Source organism: Sceloporus occidentalis, unplaced genomic scaffold (assembly GCF_023333645.1).
Source record: "Sceloporus occidentalis isolate IW3139 unplaced genomic scaffold, rSceOcc1.0.p SCAF_3, whole genome shotgun sequence".
Lineage (NCBI taxonomy): Eukaryota > Metazoa > Chordata > Lepidosauria > Squamata > Phrynosomatidae > Sceloporus > Sceloporus occidentalis.
The window spans coordinates 202,335,856-202,351,258 of NW_028316983.1; the positions used below are offsets into that span (position 1 = coordinate 202,335,856).

The 15,403-nt window shown below is 46.7% G+C and overlaps 1 protein-coding gene across 1 annotated transcript in view; it reads left to right on the forward strand.

The window, feature by feature from the left end:
• The first annotated feature begins 5,072 nt into the window (after positions 1 to 5,072).
• Positions 5,073 to 15,403, forward strand: part of RAB2A (RAB2A, member RAS oncogene family) — a 60,045-nt gene continuing 49,714 nt past the window's right edge. Inside the window, exon 1 of the mRNA XM_089517365.1 lies at positions 5,073 to 5,706. Coding sequence (XP_089373491.1) covers positions 5,661 to 5,706 — 46 coding nt within the window. The 5' untranslated portion in view covers positions 5,073 to 5,660. The remainder of the gene's footprint in view (positions 5,707 to 15,403) is intronic.

The following is a 15,403-nucleotide window of genomic DNA, read 5'->3' on the forward strand; positions in this document are numbered from 1 at the left end:
TTCTGAGAGAGCTCAACCCCTCTAGGGCCGTGACGGCGAACCTATGGCATGTGTGCCACAGGTGGCATGCAACACCATTTCGTTGGGCACAGAGGCAGGGAAGAAAAGGAACAGATGTGTGCATCTGTAGCTCCCTGGTGGTTCCCAGCCTCCAACTGTCTCTCTGAGGCAGCTAGAGGCTGGCAAACGGGTTCTGGAGGGCAGAAGCCATTGGTGCACACCTCTGGCTCCTCCTCCCTGGTGGTTCCTGGGCTCAGCTGGCTCTGACAGCTGGAGGCAGAGAAAAGGGGGATGGGTGGAAGTCCTGCCCTCTGGAGATTGGAAGTTCCACCCCTGGAGGCTGAAAGTCCTGCCCCCAGCACCGGGTAGAGCCTGGTGCTGGGAAAAAAAATCAGTTGGAGCATGCAGCCCCAAAAAGGTTCGCCATCACTGCTCTAGGGTAAATTGCTTACCTAACTCTCAGGCCTAACTTTCCTTGGAGGTATAATTGACACCAGCCCTGTCTTCAATCCACAGAGCTTCCTTCTAATCAGCATTCATCTTCAGTTTGTAGGCCCTCATCCAGTCAGTTCTAGTATCCACCACTTAGGCAGACCCATCTGATTCCAACAAAGAAACAGAGCTGTCATAAGCATACTGATGTAACCCAAAGTTCTAATAACCTCACTAAGAGAAACAGGAATTATATCTTCTGTGGCTGAGATGAGTCTGAATAAGAGTTCCCCAGTGCTACTCTATGGAATTGGCCCTGTAGATAAGAGCAGAACCACAACAACACAGAACCTTCTACTCCCATCACACAGAGCTTGTCCAGTAGGAATCAATGGTCAATGGAACGAAAAGCTGCTGAGAGATCCATGAGCATTGAAAGGCACCACTCCCCATCTTTCACTCAAAATAGGTCACTGGTCCTAGCAGCCAAGGGTGTTTTGGTACTTCCTAGCCTGAAACTAGACTGGAATGAGTCCAGAAAATAATTCCTCAAATAATAGGAGCCTGGTGGCGCATAGGAGCCCTGGTGGCGCAGTGGTTAAATGCCTGTACTGCAGCCATTCACTCAAAACCACAAGGTTGCGAGTTCAAGACCAGCAAAAGGGCCCAAGCTCGACTCAGGCTTGCATCCTTCCGGGGTCGCTAAAATGAGTACCCAGACTGTTGGGGGCAAATTAGCTTACTTGCTAATTAGCTTACTTGCTGTTCATCGCTATGATCTTTGGAATAGCGGTATATAAATAAAACATATTATTATTATTATGTTTGACACTGTGCAAACACCTTGCTCCCAAACACTATTAGTAGTGTTGCAGTAGTTCGTACACATCTCTGAATCCAGGGAGGTCCTCTTCAGAAGAGGGGCCGGCCCAGTCTCCTTCAAAGCAGCAGACACCTCACCCAGACATAGTGAAGAATTTACCACCCCCTGGAGACACCCAATCAACCCACCTCCACTAGTTTTATCAGCAAAGATGGATAATAGTTTTCTTTATATTTCTTTCTCTTTTCTCACACCTCATATTTTTCTTTTTAAAAAGTACACAAAAATTGGCAGTGGTGCTTAGATTCAGCTAGCCTTAGCTTGGAGCACAGCCCACCTAACAATCTTGAATGGGGAGTTTAAGGGTTTAGCTACATCTTACATTGCTAGAAACCATTGAAAAAAATAATTCAAGCTGTCTCCCCCTCCGTTGGGACTACAGCATGCTTGAACTCTTCCCTCCCCAGCTGTAATTCTGATAAAAATCCTCACTACCCACACTGCATGCCACAGTCAAACTTTTGTTGTACAGATTAGCTATGTTTTATTGTTGATGCAAGCTTTCAAAGCCCCATTGGCTTCTTCATCAGGCAAGGTGTTAAAAGTCATACAGGATAATGTTTTTTAAAAGTATGATTGTGGGCTCATTCCCACTGAGGTTTAAATCGGATCATATGGAATTATGATCCGATTTAAACTACTATAGTTCCCATCGATTTGCCAAGGGGGGGTAGGGTTTTTCCCCATTAAACCCGCATCAAAAAGACACTGGGTTTTACTGCTCCTTTTTGGGCTGAATTGATCATAATCGATTCAGCCTAATAGGAACAAAGGGCGGAATCAAATCCATCTCCAGTGACAGGGAGATGACAGGGGCAGCTGCAATGGCCCCTGCCATCTCCCTGTCACAGGCCTCCCCTCCTTCTTCAGTCTCCCTCCCCACTGCCACCCTTGGATCACGTGATCCAAGGGTCGCAGTGGCCTCAGAGGGACCCCATGGGTTCCTCCCCCTCCTCCTTCCCTCCCTCCCTCCGCTGGCCTATGTGGCTGGCTGCTGGTGGTCTGGCAGCAACAGCAGTGGCGGGCGTTTCCGCCCCAGTAGGCCTCCTTAGAAGGAGACCTGGGCAGAAAGAGAGAGGCATGCAGGTAAGGAGAATGCAGGATCGGAAGACGTAGGACGGAGGCACGTACACTGTGGAGGCACGGCCGCACGTCCTCTGTCCTCCCTGACTGCCTCTCTCTTCCCTCCCAGGCCTCCTTCTAAGGAGGCCTACCGGGGCAGAAAACCCCCGGAGAAGGAGGCTGGGCAGAGGAGAAAGGACTGGAGGGCCAGCCCCAAACCCTGAGAACTGCCACTGCAGCCGCCACCGGGACTGGGACCCATCCACCAGCAGCACCTAGGGAGGAAGGCCAGCTGGTGGAGGGAGGGAGGGAAGGGGGGATGGAGGAGGAGGATGGAGGAGGAAAGAAAGGAAGGAAGGAAGAGGAAAAGAGGGAAGGTTTTTTCCCCCTTTTCTTTCCTCCTCCCCCATCCATTCTCTCCATGGCCGTTTTTCCTCTTTTCTCCCCTCAATGTGAACGACAAAGGGAAGTAAATGGCCCCGGAGAGAATTCACTTTCAAAATAATCCAGTTTCGAACTGAATTATTTTGTTAGTGGGAATGAGCCCTATGTTTGTCACCCGCCTGCATTTGTGAAGATGTTGGCTGTGTTGTTTAAGGGGGTTGTGGACTCACAAAAAACTGAGACATCTTAGACCTCTAAGGAAGTACCTTTTCGTATTGCTGGTCTCCAGAGTCCTAGTCAAACACTCAAACCACTACACCATGCTGGCTCTCCAATTTCACCACGGTCAGTTAAGGTTCAGGTTCTCCCATCTATGGTTTATGCAGACTTCACAGTGACACCTAAAGGATGTTCTCCTCTACCATCAGACTTTTTCATCAGGCAAAGGTGTTAAAAATCATACAAGGGGAAAAAAAATGTTAGTCATAGGCCTGCCTTTTGTCCAGATGTTGTGTTGTTTAGATAGTGTGGAGGGATATCTATGCAGACAGGTCCCTCCTCCTTCTGGTCATGTGGCACTGGGAAGAAAGCATTCCAGAATCCAGGAGATAGAAGTGTGAATGCCATAGGTAATACAAAGAGGGCCTGCATGGTGTAGTGGTTTCAGTGATGGACTATGATTCTGGAGACCAGGATTCGATTTCCTACTCGGTCATGAAATCCACTGGGTGACCTTGGGCACGTCACACATTCTCAACCTCAGAAGATAGCAATGGCAAACCTATCTGGAGAAACTCTCAAAGAAAATCCTGCCAGAGGCTTGTCTTAGAGTCACCGTAAGTATGAAACAACTTGAAGAAATCCAGGGTGACCTGATGTCTTAACTGCAAAGCACAACAAGACACTGCAAAATGTAGAACATTCCAGAAAAATGGAGGCTATGACCCAAATAAGAGCTATTTGTATAAATGTAAATTCAATCTTCTTAACCATGCTCAAAATGGAGGACCTTTTGAAATTCCTCCTGGGCTGCACCCACACTGTGGAAATAATCCAGTTGGACCCCACTTCAACTGCCATCGCTCAAATTCTGGGAAGGGTAGTTGGCTGTGGCACCAGAGCTCTGACAGAGTAATGTGTAATGACTAAAACCCCAAAATCTACTCAATAACCTGAATGTGTCCAGGTGGTAAAGCTCTGGTACCACAACCAACTGCCATTCCCAGAATTCCTTGAACAATGTGAAGTCTAAGGCTTTCATGGCCGGCATCCATAGTTTTTTGTGGGTTTTTTGGGCTATGTGGCCATGTTCTAGAAGAGTTTATTTCTGACATTTCGCCAGCATCTGTGGCTGGCATCTTCAGAGAATGCTTGCCTGGAAAAGTGGGTACATATATACTGTGTGATCCTGGATAGGGAGGATTAACATGGAAATCACTCTTCTCAAGCTAGGGTCATACAGTGTATATATATATATATATATATATCCACTGTCTTCCAGGTCAGCATTCTCTGACGATGCCAGACACAGATGCCGGCGAAACATCAGGAATAAACTCTTCTAGAACATGGCCCTGTAGCCCAAAAAACCCACAAAAAACTATTCCTTGAACAGCTTTCAGTCACGGCAGTTAAAGTGGGGTCAAACCGGATTATTCCTGCCGTGTGGATGGGACTCCTGGGCAGAAGGTTGGAATGTAGGATGTGTCCTGGAAAAAGGAGGACGTTGAGTCACCCCAAACAAGTCTTCCAAAGACCCACTAATGAGGGGCCTATTGGAAACTGCTGCCTCATCACTCAAAAAAATTTAGCTGAGAGGAAACCTCTCTAGGAATCTCTAGGTCCTCCAGGGAAACTCTGTGGTTGACGCCCAACAGACACTGAGCTGCACTGGAGGAGCTACAAATGTCTAGTAGAGTATTCTCTCTAGGAATCTCTAGGTCTTTTGGTGCAACTTTTAGCTAAAGTCGACCATAGAGTTGCAGTGGAGGACCTAGATATTCCTAGAGAAAACATATTAATCAAATCTGTTAACAATGAAACCTGCAAATATCAAAGCCGCAAATATGGAGGGAGGAGTGTACTTTCAGCCCTTTAAAAAAACAACCACCCAAACAACAACGAACAAAACTACACTCTTATAGTGCTGCTATTTCACTCTGGCAGCCGCCCGTTGCATTCTGGGGCTTGTAGTCCAGTGACGCCTAAGAGCTCTGAGGCTGAGCATTCTAAACGCCCCTCATGGGACTGCAAATCCCAGAGTGCAACGGGAGGCGGCCAGAACACTCAAAGCGAAACAGCAGCGGCAGTAATCTCCAACGCCTAAGCAACCAACAAGCCGGCCTTCCTTGTCCCAATCCTCGCTCCCCACCCACAGCCGGGCGTCGCAGTCATCGTCATCGTCGACGCTGTTTGAGGCGTCCTCTTTGAGCACTTCCGGAGTCGGCCGAGAGAGAGAGAGAGAGAGAGAGAGAGAGAGAGAGAGAGAGAGAGACCACTGCGTGACGTCAGGGAGGCGTTGTGGGAGGGGGCGGCCTCGGGCGCAGGGCTGCTGTTATTGTTCCCAACTGCCGCTTCCAGCGGGACTTCCAAGACGTTCTTTCCCTAGATCTCTGCCTCTATTGTATATAAAGGCCAAGGGCGCGCGCGCGGGGGGGGCGCCTTGCCTGTGAGCGCGAGTGCGCGTGCGCGGGCTAAGAGAGAGAGAGAGAGAGAGGGAGAGAGAGGGCAAGGCCCAGCGTGGGAGGCTTCCGCGCATTGGAAAAGAAGGAGAAGGCGGCTGCGGCGGCGGCTGTTGTTGTTGTTGGGGGCCGTTAACGGTTTCGAACGTTCGGGGGAAAGGAGGAAGAGGAGGCGGAGGAGGGGCCTAGCGCCGCGTCACCGAGGAGCGAGGAGCGAGATGGCCTACGCGTATCTCTTCAAGTATATCATCATCGGGGACACAGGTAAGAGAAGCCAAGGGGGAGTCAGGGGTAACCCGCTTTGGCAGCGGTTGAACGCTCACAGGCTCAAAGGCTATGGAATTCTGGGAGTTGGAGTTTGTTGTGGGGCCCGGAGCGGAGCTCCAACTCCCAGAAGTCCATAGCCTTTGAGCCAGACAAAGAGTTAAGCCGCTCCCAAACCGGGTTCCCCCTCCAGTGTGAGGCCTGCGCAACGCCCCATCCTCCATTTCCGCAGTGCTGGCCGCGCCGACGTGGTTGTGACTCGGCTCTTGGAAGGAGGGGAGGCGCCTCGGCCTTTCAGGGCCCGCCCCGAGAGGCCTGGTGGCGGCTCCCAGGAGGAGGCCCGGGCGGGCGCTAGAGGAGGGTTGGGACTCAGAGACCTCCCTCCCTCCCTTCTTCCAAGGGCCATTCTGCCCCGATCGAAGCCCCATCCAGACGCCTCTGTTTCAAGGCCTCAGAGAGAGGGAAAAGGACAGAAAAGTGGAGGACGCCACATATATATATATATATATATATATATATATAATAGAATATACACACATATATCTGTATGTATCTGAAAAGACTTGTAGAGATGTGAAGAACAGACTACGCTCCTAGACGCCAATCCAGGCTTCCTGCTCAAAATGGAGGGAGGCCAAAGGGGCCTGGGATGTAAGGGCAGGGCCTGGTCGCTTGTGGCATTCCTCCTCCTGGACCGGGGGGGGGGTGCTGGGGCTGGAATGGAAGGAGAGGTCCTGGAAGAAAGGAGGACGCGTCTGCTCAAAATGGAGGAGGGCCCGGTTGGCCCTGGCCTCGTGGGCCGGGGCCGGGGCTGGAAAAGAGGAGGAGGACGCCCAGCCTTCTGGCCGTTCTCAAAATGGAGGAGGTTGCGGCATTCCTCTTGGGCAGGGCCAGCCTGTCAGGAGCGGGGGCTCGGCGGCCTTACTTCTCCTCCCCGGCGGAGGCCTCAGAGCCCGAGAAATTGCCGAGTGGGCGAGGAGGAGGAGGAGGGCCGGGTGAAAGGGAGGGAGGCCCCGGCTTCCTATTTGCGCCGCCTCTGAAGCGTTCCTCTGGGATCGGGGTCCTGGCGGGTTCTCCTCTCTCCGCCTCCCCGGATGACAGGGGCAGCAAGGCCAGGAGAAAGGGAGACTGCCCAGGCCAGCGCCTTAGTCAGGCTCCGAGCGAGGGATGGAGGACAGGTCCTGGCGCCCCGGGGGAGTCACTCTCTCTCAGCCTCACAAGGGCAGCAAAGGAGGGCAAGGCGCTGCAAAATGGAGGACGTTTCCAAACAACAGCTAGAAGCCCCCATAGCAATGTAAACGCAGGCTTCTTAGTCATGCTCACAATGGAGGACATTTTGGAATGCCTTTTGATAGGAGGTCCTGGAGAGGGGGGTGCCTGGCCACCCCGCCTCAAATCAGCTTTCCCAGCCTGGCTCACAGTCACCAGATCTCCCCTTTTTCCAGCATCTGCCTCACATTTCAGCCTCCTCTCCAGGAGGAATTGCAAAGTGTCCTCCATTTGGAGCATCACTAAAAAGCATATAAGAGTATTTTTAGCTCTTGCTATGCCCTACCCTTTTGTTCAGTGTCCTACATTTCACAGTGCCATGTCCTCCTTTGCAGTTTGGACATCTGGTTGCCCTGACCTGGCAGCTTGCAGATGTTTTAGGTGTCAGTTCCCTTCCCCTCAGGAGAAGTTTTGAGGTTTGTAGACCAAGGCATCTGGAGGGCCCAAGTTTGGGAAGGTTGGTGAAGTCACTCCAGCCACAAAAATAGCTTAGCCTATATCAGAGACATGCCCTATCTCTCTTGGTTTTGTTTTTTAAACTTTTGTGAAAAGCCTCCCAATGAAGCTGGTTTCACACTGTATTGGGTGGATATTAAATGCCTGAACTCCTCCTTCAGACATTGAATGTGAAGCTGATACTGGCTATGAAACAGTGAAGAATCAAGGAAGTCACAAACTCTTCTGCCCTAAAGGTTTAAACGTCAACCCCCCCCCCCCTCCCCACATACTGTGAAGGATAATAGTACTAACAACATCGTGGCTAGTTATGTATGTGAAGTACTTTGAATACTTAAAGGCTGCATACAAATGTTTATTATTAATACATCTGTGGCTTCCATTACTTGAAGCTAAATGTTTCCAACCCTCTCTTGTTGGGGCTCTTGTTTCCTGACTGAAATAATTTGTTTTGGAACGGCATATGCCATCTAATAAGTGTTTGACTAGGCACTGGAAATTGTCCCCTCCTGATATCTATAGCTACTTTTCAAAAAATAAATAAAAGCGGGTTCTGAACAGAGAGGCCAAAATAAAGCTGCTTTGGGTCACTTTGGAGGTACACAGTTTAAATGACACACACATGTTAGGAGGCCAGAAGCTGCGCTCCACACCTTAGGACTGGGGCATGGCTTTGGCATGGTTTCCGGCCTCTTGGGATTCATGCATCATTTAAACAGCACACTTCCAAAGTGACCCAAAGCAGCTTTATTTTGGCTGGTCTGTTTGGGCCCGTGGTTAGATTAAAGTATTAAAAGAGTTATCTCTTTCAGTTAATGTCAAGGCAAAAAAATCCTTAGTCTCTAAGGGATTATTTTATTACATTACACTATACATTTGAGACATACATTGTTATCTGGCATATGCACAAACAAGTAGTTCTTTCTGCCTCACAAAAGGTGCATATGTACCTCCCATTACCTGTATAAATAGTTACATGGGAGGATTTATTGAAGTGTTTTGTTCAGATTATGTGCAACTGAAAATATATGTTTAATGTGGCATAAGGAGCAGTCCTAGGATATTCCTTACAAGCATTTGTGAAAATTCTGCAACTTACCAATGAAGCTTTCTTTTTCAATTCAGTATAACATTTGTGTTTCTTTTAAGAGTTTGTTCTTTTCCTTTTCAATTTGAGAGAAAAATTGAAATGCAGAGATGCCACACTACTTACTTTTCCCCATCATCCCTTTTAAGATTTCATTTTGCCAACACTGAAATTTCTCACTGTACAATTAGGGTATGTAAGCAGATGTATTTCAGTTATTTTCAGTCTGCCCCATTTTGTTTTTTGTTTTCTTAAAAAGGCTTGGTTTGAAAATACTTGCTGCTTTGAAAATACTTGCTGCCTACTTTGACACACTTTTCTTGGAAACAAGTAGCACTGGTTTAAGTTTATTATGAAAGTATTATACTGTGAAGAAGTATTTAGTAAGCAACACCATACATTAAACTTTCCACTGCATACTTATAAGGGAGTAAGCCTTATTGGGACTTATATCTGTTCATGTACAGATAGGATCATGTGGCACATGAACTTTTTTACTTGTGGGTAAAATCAGAAAAGAGTCAAATTATATAGGGATTGCAGGTTTTATTTGAGAAGGAATCACAGACTGAGTGCCCTGGGAAAAATTAGTTGAAGCTCTGCATGCTTACTAGGAAGTAGGTGCCATTGAAGCAGTTTTGACATGGCCTTTGCCTGCCAGTGGTGAGGGGAAATACAGCTAAGGGTATATCAACATTGCAGAAATAAAGCAATTTAACACTAACTGTCATGACTCAGTGCTGTGGGATTCCAGGATTTTTTGTTTTGTGAGATATTTAGCCTTCCCTGTTGGAGAGCTCTAGTGCCCAACCAAACTGCAAATCCTCAGAATGCCATAGCATTGAGCCATGGAAGTTAAAGTGTTGCCAAACTGCTTTATTTCTGAAGTGTGATAGCAGCGTTAGTGACCAGACGGGAAAGCTTTGGGAAACTGAAAGTGCCCTACCCTCATATTTCATGCCCTTTATTCTGTCCATGAAACTATCATGTGTTAAAAGGCAGGCTTGCAGACCTGTGGTTCTTTTGGTAAAGCTAAATTAAAATTAGTGTGGTTTACTTAGAAGTAAATTTACTGTGATTGGGTTATAGAAATAATAAAACTACATATAATCATTCTCCTAGAGTTTGTAATACAATGGAAAGGAGAAACCAGGCAGAGTAAGACACACATTCTGGACTTTAGGAGAGCGAATTTCAGTAAACTTAGAGAAGTATTGAGGGCGATTCCATGGTCAGAAATACTAAAAGATAAGGGAGTTCAGGACGGATGGGACTTTCTCAAAAGGGAGATACTGAAGGCACAATTTCAAACAGTTCCAGTGAAAAAGAATAATGGGAAGTGTCTCAAGAAACCAGGGTGGATGACTAAGGAACTTTCAACGGAGCTAAGTTTGAAACGGAACATGTATAAGAAATGGAAAAGGGGGGAAATCACGAAAAAGGAATTCAAAGAAATAGCAGGCATGTGTAGGGGTAAAGTCAGAAAAGCTAAAGCGCAGAATGAACTCAGGCTTGCTAGAGAGGTTAAGAACAATAAAAAGGGGTTTTTTGGATATGTCCGCAGCAAGAGGAAGAAGAAGGAAACGGTAGGGCCACTGCATGGAGAAGATGGCAAAATGTTAACAGGAGACAGAGAAAAGGCAGAATTACTCAATACCTTCTTTGCCTCAGTCTTCTCAAAAAAGGAAAAGGGTGTTCAACCTGAGGATAATGGAGCAGAGGACAGAATAGGGGAATTTCAGCACAGAATAAGGCCTGTTACAGACAGGCCAAAATAAAGCTGCTTCGAGTCACTTTGGAAGTATGGTATTTCAATGATACATGAGTCCTAAGAGTCTGGAAGCTGCACCAAAGCTGCACTCCAGTCCTTAGGACTGGAGCGTGGCTTTGGTGCGGCTTTTGGACTCTTAGGACGCATGCATCATTGAAATACCATACTTCCAAAGTGACTCGAAGCAGCTTTATTTTGGCCTGTCTGTAACAGGCCTAAGTAAAGAGATAGTAGAGGAACACCTTGTTAATCTAGATATATTTAAGTCTCCAGGACCAGATGAACTCCATCCAAGGGTATTAAAAGAACTGGCAAATGTAATATCGGAGCCATTGGCAATAATCTTTGAAACCTCCTGGAAAACAGGAGAGATCCCAGCAGACTGGAGAAGGGCAAATGTTGTCCCCATCTTCAAAAAGGGGAAAAAAGAGGATCCCAACAATTATCGTCCAGTTAGTCTGACATCAATACCAGGAAAGATTCTGGAGCAGATCATTAAACAGAGAGTCTGTGAACATCTAGAAAGCAATGCCATAATCACAAAAAGTCAAGATGGGTTTCAGAGAAACAAGTCATGCCAGACAAATCTAATCTCTTTCTTTGACAAAATTACCAGCTTGGTAGATGAAGGGAATGCTGTGGATATAGTATATCTTGATTTCAGTAAGGCCTTTGACAAGGTTTCCCATGACATTCTTGCAAACAAGCTTGTAAAATGTGGACTAGACAAGGTAACTGTTATATGGATTTGTAACTGGTTGACCGGCCGAACCCAAAGGGTGCTCAACAATGGCTCCTTTTCATCCTGGAGAGAAGTGACCAGTGGGGTCCCACAGGGCTCTGTCCTGGGCCCAGTGCTATTCAACATCTTTATCAATGACCTGGATGACAGAATTGGGAGCATACTTATCAAATTTGCAGATGACACCAAACTAGGAGGAATAGCTAATACTCCAGAGGACAGGATCAAGATTCAAAATGACCTGAATAGACTAGAAAGCTGGGCCAAAGCTAACAAAATGAAATTCAACACGAAGAAATGTAAGGTATTGCACTCAGTGCGGAAAAATAAAATGCACAAATATAGGATTGGGGACACCTGGCTGAATGAAACTACGTGTGAAAGGGATCTAGGAATCCAAATAGACCACAAGTTGAACATGAGTCAACAGTGCGATGCGGCAGCTAAAAAGGCCAATGCAATTTTAGGCTGCATCAATAGAAGTATAGTGTCTAGATCAAGAGAAGTAATAGTGCCACTGTATTCTGCTTTGGTCAGGCCCCACCTGGAATATTGTGTCCAGTTCTGGGCGCCACAATTCAAAAAGGACATTGAGAAACTGGAGCGTGTCCAAAGGAGGGCAACTAAAATGATGAAGGGTCTGGAAACCATGCCCTGTGAGGAACGACTTAGGGAGCTGGGGATGTTTAGCCTGGAGAAAAGAAGGTGAAGAGGTGATATGATAGCCCTGTTTAAATATGTGAAAGGATGTCATGTTGAGGAGGGAGCAAGCTTATTTTCTGTTGCTCCAGAGACTAGAACACGGAACAATGGATGCAAGCTGCAGGAAAAGAGATTCCACCTCAACATTAGGAGGAACTTCCTGACAGTAAGGGCTGTTCGACAGTGGAATGCACTCCCTCGGAGGGTGATAGAGTCTCCTTCCTTGGAGGTCTTTAAACAGAGGCTGGATGGCCATCTGTTGGGGATGCTTTGATTTGGATTTCCTGCATGGCAGGGGGTTGGACTGGATGACCCTAGTGGTCTCTTCCAACTCTATGATTCTATGATTTTATTATACCATTACAAAATACATAGCAGAAGGTGATACAGAATATATATTTCACCTAGGTATGTCATATGTTCTAGTGCATTGCTGTTCAAAATAGTGGTACTGAACTGATGCCAGTCTGCAGGCCATTGGCTGCTGGTCTGTAGAAGATTTCAGGAAGGAACAAAAGAGATTAGCCAGTGGGCACAAATATGGTATCAGTCATAGAATCACAGTCCCTGGTTATATTTGAGAAAATAAATTGTCAGTATCCTGTATTATATAAACTTAAGATGCATTGCTTCAGCACAATAGGCCAGAACAGGAATGGGAATTGTTTGGTCCTCTAACTGTTGGACAGTGGCTTTGTTGACTAGGGCTGATGAGAGCTGCACTCCAGCAGCCTCTGGAGGACAGCCTGGTTACCATTCTGGGTTAAAAGTAAGATCTTCCAGCTTGAAATATATTCCGTCTATCAAATTTATTCCAGCATAATCTCTCTTCTGCCTATAAAGCTTGATGATGTTGATATAGTATGAAGATGTAGAGGGAAATTAGAAAAGTATTTTAAAGTAAATAACTGGCAAAAAAAATCAAGATGTATATTACTATATCCTGGCCTATAACCTATTGTAAGTCTTGACTAGAGGTGAACTATTCAGTCAATGGGATTTACCTATGCATTAACTCATAATTCATGAATTGATTAAATAGGTTTACTTTAGTTGGGACTTATCAACATGGTGTAGTAGTTTGGATGTTGGACTAGGACTCCCTGCTTGACTGTAGAAACCAATGGATGACCTTGGGCAAGTCACACTCTCAGCCTCATAGGAAGACAAAGGCAAACCCACTCTGAATAAACATTGCCGGAAAACCCTTGATAGTGTTGCCTTGGGGTTGCCATAAATCAGACATGACTTGAAGACACACAACCAACCAACTAACAGGATGTTGGCCATGGTATGTAATGGCTGTAAAATGGTGCTAATCAACTAATGCCACACTTCTATGAATGTTTACCTGTCAACTGGAGCTATATAAATAGTGATAGGATCGAGGTGTGAAGTACTGGTTGGAAGTGTTCTTCCCTCCTAATGTTGAACTCCCAGCAGCCTTTACCATTGCCTGTGCTAGCTAGGGGTGCTTATTAAAAATCATCCTTTTTGTCTGAGAGAATCACTAGGTCCTCTAGTGTAACTCTATGGCTAACATCTGGCAGACGTTTACCATAGAATTGCACTAGAAGACCTACAAATGCCTACGTGTTTTCTCTAGGTCTTCCAGTGTGACTATGGTCAACTTCTGCCAGAGTTGCACTGGAGGACCTAGAAAGAACGTATTAATCAAATCCGCAAATAATCAAATCTACAAAAGTCAAAGCCTCAAATGTGGAGGGCCAAGTGTGTATGGAAGACCTATATAAAAGAGATGAAAGCATGCTAGATTCATTTGAGGAAGAACCATATAAAGGTGAACTTGCAATCTTAGAAAGTGAAGTGGAAGCTGCACTAGCACCTGGGAGAAATAAATAATCAGGAACAGATGGCATACAAATAGAGCTGCTTCAAGATACAGAGACAGAATATACTCTATTTCTAATCTATCTACAAATATGGAAAATAGAACAATGGCTCACAAATTGGAAAAACTCAATATGCATTCCAGTCCCTTTAAAAGAGGACACCAGGGATTACATTAACCACAGGACCATTGAAATATGAAGTAAGGCCTGCTAGATGTCCATGCCTCGTTCAGGAAAAGAAGCATTAGGGATCATATTGCAAACCCATGTTGGATAATGGAGCACACTAAAGATTTTTTTAAAAAAAGACACAGGGGCGGGTTACAGACTGCCTGTTTGGGGCGGGCTGCACCCGCCCCTTTCCCCGGTGTATCAGGGCCTCAGTGGTTAGACCGGCAGCCGCTAAGGCCCCGATCCGCCGCTTTCCAGGCTGCGGGGAAGCGGCAAAAGGCCGCTTCCCCGCAGCCTGAAAAGGGGTGTCCCTGGGGCTTCAAGCCCCAAGGACACCCCGCAGCGGCGGGGAGGAGGAGAAAGGGGCCGCTTGGGCCCTTTCTCCTTTGGTCCACTGGGCGCAGTCGTGTGAAGGCTGCGCCCAGCGGACCAAACCAGGAAGGAGCTCCGGAACTGAGCTCCTTCCTGCTCCGCGCTAAGGGCGCACTAAGCACCCTGGCGCGGAGCGAGGACATCACGTCCGCGCCGCCCCGTATAGAGGCAGCGCAGTCATGATGTCCTCATGGCGGTGGCCGTGTGGAACGGCCGCTGGCATTTTGTGCGCACAGAGCGCGCACTAGGGTTAGAGGGTGCGGAAGCACCACCCCTTTCTAACCCTAGTACGCGCTCTGCGTACTTTCCTGCCCATTTGTAACGGGCCTCTGTGTTGTTGTTTTTTTAATTATAACAGCACCTTGGATTGTGTAGATCAGGGGTAGGCAACCTTTTTGAGCCGGGGGCCAGGTTGCTGTCCCTCAGACAACTGGGGGGGCCAAAGCTGGGGGTGGAGCTTCCACCCTCTGGGGGCGGAGCTGCATGCCAGGGGTGGAGCTTCCAACCCCCAGGGGCGGAGCAGCATATCAGGGGTGGAGCTTCCACCCTCCAGGGGCGGAGCTTCCACCGAAGCATCATCATCATCATCGTCATCACCCCCACTATCATTGTTACAGCAGACCTTTGTTACAGCACTTTAGAAAGTCACACTGTCTCACCTTCATAAATAATAAAAATAATGAAATGAAATGAAATAAAAAGCAAAAATAAAAATAATGAAATAAAAAAACAAAAATAAGTGTTATATATTTTTAAAAATTAATGGAAAAAACCCAAGGCAGACCTGAAATGACTCACCTTTCCACCTCCTCCACCTCTTTCTCATCCTCCTCCTCCTCTTTCTCATTGAGAGGGCATTTTGCAGAAAGAAGACCCAGGGCAAGTAGTAATAATAATAATACTAATAATAAAGTTACAAGCAAGGAAATTACTAAAATGCAATTGAAAATAAACTGCAGCAAGCATGCACATTGTGTCAAGCCAGAAAAGCCACAAGTTGGTGAGAGGGCATTTTGCAGAAAGAACACCCAGGGCAAGTAGTAGTAGTAATATTAATAATAATACTAATAATAAAGTTACAAGCAAGGAAATTACTAAAATGCAATTGAAAATAAACTGCAGCAAGCATGCGCACTGTGTCATCTTTTTTACTTTTTTCATCTTTTTTCCTTCAGCTGTTTTTACTTCTGCAAACCCCCTCCCCCAATGAACCTTACCAACCTCTCGCCTTGCTGTGGCTGCAGCTGCCGCTCTGGCTCCCTTTCCCCCTGGCT